Source organism: Austrofundulus limnaeus, unplaced genomic scaffold (assembly GCF_001266775.1).
Source record: "Austrofundulus limnaeus strain Quisiro unplaced genomic scaffold, Austrofundulus_limnaeus-1.0 Scaffold0, whole genome shotgun sequence".
NCBI classification, from domain to species: domain Eukaryota; kingdom Metazoa; phylum Chordata; class Actinopteri; order Cyprinodontiformes; family Rivulidae; genus Austrofundulus; species Austrofundulus limnaeus.
In genome coordinates, this window is record NW_013952402.1 from 9,927,092 (window position 1) to 9,934,895 (window position 7,804).

General features: G+C 36.7%; 1 protein-coding gene across 1 annotated transcript in view; it reads right to left on the reverse strand.

Annotated features, from left to right (window-relative positions):
* The window catches only part of pcsk2 (proprotein convertase subtilisin/kexin type 2), a gene marked incomplete in the record, with an annotated part of 37,727 nt that overhangs the window by 2,482 nt on the left and 27,441 nt on the right, over window positions 1–7,804 (reverse strand). Inside the window, 2 exon segments of the mRNA XM_014002526.1 lie at window positions 3,566–3,793; window positions 4,989–5,089. Coding sequence (XP_013857980.1) covers window positions 3,566–3,793; window positions 4,989–5,089 — 329 coding nt within the window.

The following is a 7,804-nucleotide window of genomic DNA, read 5'->3' on the forward strand; positions in this document are numbered from 1 at the left end:
AACAAGACCCAACACTTTTATTCCTGATTTAAACTAGCGATCTTGTGAGCAGCTGCAGCTGTATGCTATTTTTTCTGTCAGGCTGTCGGAGCACTCCTCCTCCTCTGTCCGAGGCTGGTGTGGGGTGAAAATCCTCCACCTCAGACCGTTCAGAGATGTAACTCTCTGCGATACTGTGGTCACTCTCCATGTAGTATCAATTATGCTAATGCTAGCTGCCTGTCACGTTCTCTCGTCCTGGCCACACCTCCGTTCTCTAACCCCCCCTTCCCCACCCACACCCCCTCCCCTACCCACTTTGATGCATTTTTCAAATTTCGCCTTGGGGCGGAGTTATCTTTTAACGGTTGGGGGGGGGAGGGGGTACTTTAACAAAAGTCTTAGTGAATCATTATAAGCTACACTCAATCTAAGAGGACTATCTTTTTTTAATTGCACCACAAATTTGCCGTTCACAGTGAGATACAATATGATCTGAACAAGTTCAGTTTCACTTCATCAGAACAGAATCCAAACTTACGGAMAAGGATATTTGCCTGAGCATATATCATACGAACTTGACGGGAAATGTCCTCATCATCAGACAGACGGTCTGTCAACACATGACCAAGATATTTCACTTCATTAGAGACATTCAAAAAAGTCCCAGATAGCTTAAAAATTGGAAATACACTATATTTGTCCTCTTTAGTGCGACAGATCAGAATGTTACTTTTTGATGGATTGGTGAATTTATTTCTAAATGAATTATTGTTTAGGCTTTTTTATTTATGTTTTTATTTAAACTGCACATGTGTATCATTAAGTGCAGGCGTGAGACTGTTTTTTTTTTCCTCAGACAGATGTGTGCAGCAGATGCACATTTCCCATCAGATAATATGTTAGGGTAATTACAACACCAGAGAGTGAGGAGAGGGCTTCCTCTGAAAGACAGGACCTGTGGAGAATTAAAAAAAAACAACCACACTGCTCAGTGGGACACTGTGTGCTGGCTCAGCTGATAATGAGAAGTTTTCCTGCAGCTAAGTAAGCTAGAGGCAGCCAGAACTGCGATCAGATCAGTGCTGAGCAGAGTTTGTGTGCATGGCTACGTTGGTGTTTATTGGTTTATCTTCTGATGATACACTATCATCGGAGGTGGGCTTGTTGTATATATAGCTCTACCACAATGCAGGCAGCAGAAGCCCCACAGTGCTGCTGTGGAAACAAGGAACTGATAAAAGAAGAAGAAGAAGAAGGAGAAGCACAGCCAGTGATTCAGCTTCTACATAACAGAGACATGGTTCTGCTGACATTTCTCTCCAATAAACACCACTTTTGACAAGAGCAGAACTCACTTTCTGCAGCTGGTTAATGTTTTATTTCACAAACTTTCTGTAGAAACAAGGTCTTCTCTGACGGTTTGCAGGTCATGCCACATGACGTTTGACATTTCTGTTTTTATCTTCACAGCACCACACCCAAGGGAGGGACGCGTTCATACAGGGATCCATTTACGTCACTGCTGTCGTGACTTCATTGTCTGTATTACACTGAGACAGAGGAGAGCTACGGTGTTAATTTATGAATATGTTACCAGACCGTCTTTCAGTGGGTTATTTTTAGCTTTATGTGCTCGTAAGTTTCACTATGTATGCTAACGCACAGAGTCAGATCAGACACATTCACTCGGAGATGATTTGAATCACTTTCTGGTGGCGAGTATGTCGATTAGAACATTTTTCCCAGAATTTTATGGTAGCATAAAAAAACGATTTAGCACAAGAATTTGAGTGAGGCGTGAGATCACCTTGAGAGCAAAATAAGCATGGATAGTTTTGATGGTCAACATGGTGACACATTCAGAAACACTTTAAAAAGATACTGCATTTTGGCGCCTTCATATTTATCTCTGTTGACATAATTTCTAATTCAGGCAGTTCTGATATATTATTATTTTGGAAATTACCACTTCAGCTGCTGTAGTTTGGTTTAGTTTTAAACATTCTTATATGACCACCTCTAAACACACCACAGGATGTTAGACTAATTCAGCGATGTATCTTATTTATTCCTGCTAGATAAATGAGCTATGATCAAACAGATAAGTATTATTAGTTACAAGAACCTTAATTATCCAGTGGTAGTACATCGTTTATAAAGTTTAACATTACATTTCTTCCCTGAGTTATTTTGAGATTGATAACTCTTCCACCTGAAAGGAGTAACTTGAAAAGGTTTCAGGAAATCATCTACAGTATGCATTTTTTCTTATTCTCATTATGTATTTCACTAAAATACAACCAAATTCAAATTAGAAAGTCTTAATCTTACACAGAAGAGAAGCATGAAAACAATATGGCCATCAACGTAATTTTTATTTACTTTTTGATCTTTAATTTTAGTTCACATATTTCAGATGGAGTTTCTTTTACAGTGTTTAATATGACATATTTTACATTTTAGTTAGAAGCAGTTCTAGCTGTTTTCATGCATGCTTTACGACATAATTTGATGAGTTCATATGGATGTTTGCTTTCAACTGTTTATGTTTTTTTCTGACAGTTAATCAGCAACAAATGAGTGATTTTGGAGTTATTCGTCACAAGAACTATACTCTGGAAAGAACAAAAGGTAATTATCTAATAAAGGTCAAAAATGTATTGCCTTTTTGTCTAAACTGATGAGAAAAACAATCTGTGGTGTTTTATTTGAAATGGAAACAAAGCACCACAGTGTCAAATCAAATCTTGACACTGTGGTTCCTGACAGTGAAGCTCCTTGTCACAACATATAAAGATGGGTTGACTCTAAACCTTCTACAAAGCATTCACTGGGGATGGAGGGATAGGAGGAGCCAAAATGGAAAATGTCAGGATAAAGGGAATGCAGGCTTGAAATAAAGGATGAAACGTAAAACAATGGGGAGAGATGCAAACATCAAATGATGATGATGAGGATGTGAGGAAAAGCGGCGATACTGAACTGGATCGAATAATCAGCGGTTTTGTTTACAAAGTTTCATTAAATGAAAAGAATGATATAGTTCTTTCTGGTACCTGATATATGTATTCTAATAATGTTACAGTTTTACTTGTATTTTTAAAAATGCATTTTTTTGAATTTAATATTTAGATATCTTTTATCAAAGATATATTCACATTTTTCTGTGGTCTTTAAAAAAGAGAGAACAAATGTTAACATTTTTATTTTTGTTAAAATTAAAAATAAAAGTGCTTCAATCATTAGTCTTATTTTTAAAAACACCTGATTTTACTAGTTAGATTTAATTAAACTTTGTTCTGTTATTTGCTATCATCAACACTTAAACAGAAACATTTCTTTATTTTATATCTGCATGACTATTAGATTGAGCAGCTGATCTTATTATCCAGGAGTAAAGTGGAAGCTCTCATTGCAGATGTTTTATTGAATCAGGTCGCTCTGGGATTGGTAGTAATCAGATCAGTGTCTCTCATGCTCAGCAGGGGTTTTCTTACTAAAAAATCTTGAAAAGACAGCAACAGATCAKAGAGGTTTTGTAACGTGCAAATGACGCAGAAACCACAAACTTGTAGAAACTTACTGAGGTTCCTGAATGGATCCAGCTACACAGTGGAAACGCTCTGGTACGGTTTTCCAGTCCTTGGCCATCTTCACCATGCCCCCAGCGTCCAGCACACCGTACCCAAACAGGTGGTTGAACTCGAGGCCCACGCCATTCCTCCTCCACTGGTGGACTTCGTCGTGGAGCTGGTTTCGCTTGGAGGTCAGGACAGACAAGTGCTGCATGTCTCTCCACGTCAGGTTAGGGCTGGAGTGGATATACAGAGGGATGCAAAAGTATTAGAGATGAATTTATGGCCAACACAGCCGGTTTGGATGTTATCACATCAGTCCATTAAATGGATGTTATTAGCAGTTATCAGTCCCATAGAATGGCTTCAGACTCTCCCGACAGTGCCCCCTAGTGGGTTACCAGTGCCATATACGTTGGAATTCAACAATCTGCTACCGCCGGAGTCTGGTCTACTTTATCGTAGCCCATGTCATTTTCTCTAAAATTAACCTTAGTAGCTTTATGCCTCATAATAACCAGATTGCTTAAAAAACCTTAGTGGTTTTATGCCTCATATTAACCAGATTGCATAAAAAACCTTAGTGACTTTATGCCTCATACTAACCAGCTGACAGTCTGAAGCCATTCTATTGGACAGATAACCCACTAGGCGGCACAGTCGGGACAGTCTGAAGCCATTCTATGGGACTGATAACCGCTAATAACATCCATTTAATGGATGATAACATCCGAAGCGGGTGGGCAACACACACTTACAGGAGATTATCAATCATTTCTGCCTTTTTTTTTTTTCATTTTCAGCAACATACAGTGTGTGCATCTGTGTGAGTGTGTTGGTTTCCTATACTGTGTCTCCCTCTGTTATTTTGTCTGCTTTTAGTGACATTTTTTATTCTGTCTGAGTCACTGGCTCCTGCTGTTGCTTGGTTCAAGTGCGTTTGGGCAGTAAAAAGGCTTGTGGGTTATTTACCACCRGACGGGGTGAACATCCGGTCCTCACAACAGCAACATCATTACTTTGTGTGCAGAGCAAACAGTGTTTCTTTACTCAGCTTCATCAGCTGCTGCCCGCAGAGACTTGTTGCCCTTTAATGTGAGAAATGAAGCACCGTGGTTCAAAATGAACAACTTGCGTTCAAGATTTTCTGCTCTTTGTTTTATTGTAAAGTAGATTTTGTCATAAATTCTTAGGGTTCTCCTTTTTTCCATCTTGATATTGACAGGGGAAGTCTCAAACCGCACTGCATCGACACGAACGCTCAAGGTTTCTCTTTCAAAGAAATTACTAAACAAATTGTACCCGCTGACCGCCACCTTCTTCAGTTGTGTTGCTCAATGAAGTAACCTAATAATGCTTTATGCAGACAGGCCATCTAAATCAATAATCACAATTATAACAGGTCTGTGAAAGGGTCTGCAGAGTACACACTTAGCCTCAAGAGCCAAAGCAAAGACGCCTGCTGCCTCCGGCGCTGCTGCCGATGTTCCAGAGTGACGCAGCGTGCAGTTTCCATACAAGTCTGTGGTGGCCTGAAATAACACAATTACACACAGAAAAGAAGGAAAATCAAGTACGAGTTGGAGTTTAAAGTAATATTTGTCAGACTTTTATATTTACTGATTTATTGAGACAACAAAAAATATAAGACAGCTCAACACTTTTCATGTTTGCCTCAGATATTATAGATAAAATATTACCAATGTCACATGACATAGCTAAAGATGACATCACACAGGGGATGTGGTCAGAATCGAACAGGACGTTCATCCATGAACACAAGGTGAGAGAGAAGACATGCTATAGGCTGTTTTTATCGTGAAGGTTGTAACATTTATATGATTTATGTACTAAAGGCATTAATCATACACTAATGTAAAAGATTTTTTAGTGTGTCAAAATGAAGATGTATTGTTTTGAAACTGTCTTAAGATTTATACAAATTGTACCTTTTTTTTTTTTTTTTTTTTTTTTTTTTTTTGTCTCAAGTGTGGTAGTTTAAGACAGCATGTTTCCGGTAATATGGGATGGCAATAAAGGGTGCAAAATGAAAAATTATCACGAATGTCTTCACATAAAACTTGAATAAACACGTGTCTGTCAAAGCAGAATCACAGAAATGCCAAAGGCAACTTTTAAGCAAATGTAGGAGACACTAGATGCCTGAAATGAGGGGTAAAATTTTCACCCCAACAGTTTATTTATTTATTTATTTATTTATTTATTTATTTATTTATTTATTTATTTATTTATTTATTTATTTATTTATTCAAAGGATATGCATTAAATAATAGGCTTAAACCAAATGTTGTTCAGCAGTGAAGCAAATTAATGTTTAGGATGGTAGTAGTGCAAGTCTAAGCTAATAGTACTGATGCATGCAGAGGTAGCCTCAGCTTGCACACATTGTATACTGATTTTTGTTTATATGGATTTAAAACAGGTTGTAGAACAGATTGGCAGCTGGGACAGAAACCAATGTTGAATGGAGAAAGTGTGAGACAGCAAAAAAAGGTGGACAATTAGTAGGTAAGGTGAGAGAGGACAGGGTGAATGGAGCTACAAATGGAAATAAAGAGATGTCAGTGAACAAACAGCTGTGTTTTTATGCTAGAATAGTCCCTATTCTAACCTCCAAAGATCTGTAAAAGGTCACTCACAGGGACACGTGTGCTTGAAATGTGTAATTATAGCTAAATGTAATGAAATACACTTAAATTGGTGTCCCAAACCACCAAATATATCACCTATTTTTTCATTTTATTTTATTGTCAACTACAACAAAATGTTTAGCCATGCTTTAACAAAATCTCGTCTGCACTTTTTTTTTCACAAAAAGTAAGTAGACACATTGAGGAGTTCATGCATGTTAAATGCATTATGTATTTATTTGTTGTTGTTTTTTCTTGATGACATAGTCAAGGTTAGAAGATTAAATCACAGCATAGATGTGCTCTCTATTTTAGCAATGACTGTGGCAAAGACTATTAAATTGAATAGTTCCAAGTTAGATATGTATTTGTTAAGCTGCCACAAATTTCCTTTTTTCCCCATCAAATATGGTCCTTAATTAGAAAGAACAGATTAACAGCAATTAGAGGGAGGGGGACTCTTGGGAAGATTATGCTTTGTCAACAGCCAAAAGCGATTTGCATAATCACTCAAACACTGCACCATCAGGTCTGCCACAGACTGCTGGTCTGTAGATCTCATGTGCATGGTTGGATATGGAACGAGAAATTATTTTCTGAACGAGGTCATTCATTTTCTTTAGCTAATGAAAGCAAGCTCCAATTTTTCAAGCTCTGCCGGTTTCTTTTGGGAATGCCGGTAATTTCTATTTAAAATATTTCTCCAACCGAGTTTGATGTCCACTTTGCTAGTTTTTTTATCACATGAAAAAAAATGAAGGAGCCTCAGTGTAGAGAAATTGTGCTTTATGCTTTTTTAATAGCAGCTGTCGTAAGGCAAAGTAGGGTGATAAAATCTACAACTGGATTATTTTTGGAGTCGACTATTCATTCTGGGTACTACAACCAATCAAACTTTAAAAATAAACATTTCCAATTTGGCCAATTTTACAAAAACTGTGCTAAATATCAAAGGTATTGTATACACACAACAAAATCTGCCAAATTATTCGTACATTCATGACATTTTTTAGCTGCAAAAATGAAAAATAGAAAGACTAATAAAAAACACGAGACAAGATTTCATCACAACAGTGATTCCACTGTGTCTCAGATGCTTATATCAACAATAAAGCAAAAATATAAAACTAAATGTCWAAATAATCATGCAGTACAAGTTTTTTTGCACCTGTATTATTCATCTCAATCCTTGAGCAATTTCCTGCATTCATTCAATCTCCTGAAAGCTCCAAGAAAATAACAGAGTATCTTTAGATATAAAACAAAAAAATTGCTGCTGAGAAATAAATCACCGAGTCATCGTCCATAAATAGGGGATATTGAAAATATGAGAATCACATCAAAATGTTTCCTTTTCTTTTTATGGTGAACAGCATAGTCAAGAGTATGCATAGTCATGAGTATAAATTTATATATACAATACCTAGTAATGGTAGATGAAACACTGGATTATGTAGAAGAATAAGTATTATTATATTTTACCATTTAAATTTGTTTATTTTGCTGTATTGAATCATGAATTTTAAAAATGACTATTGATTTTTATATTAAACAAGTATAGTTTTTTGTGTTTGTTATTATCATTATTATTATTAT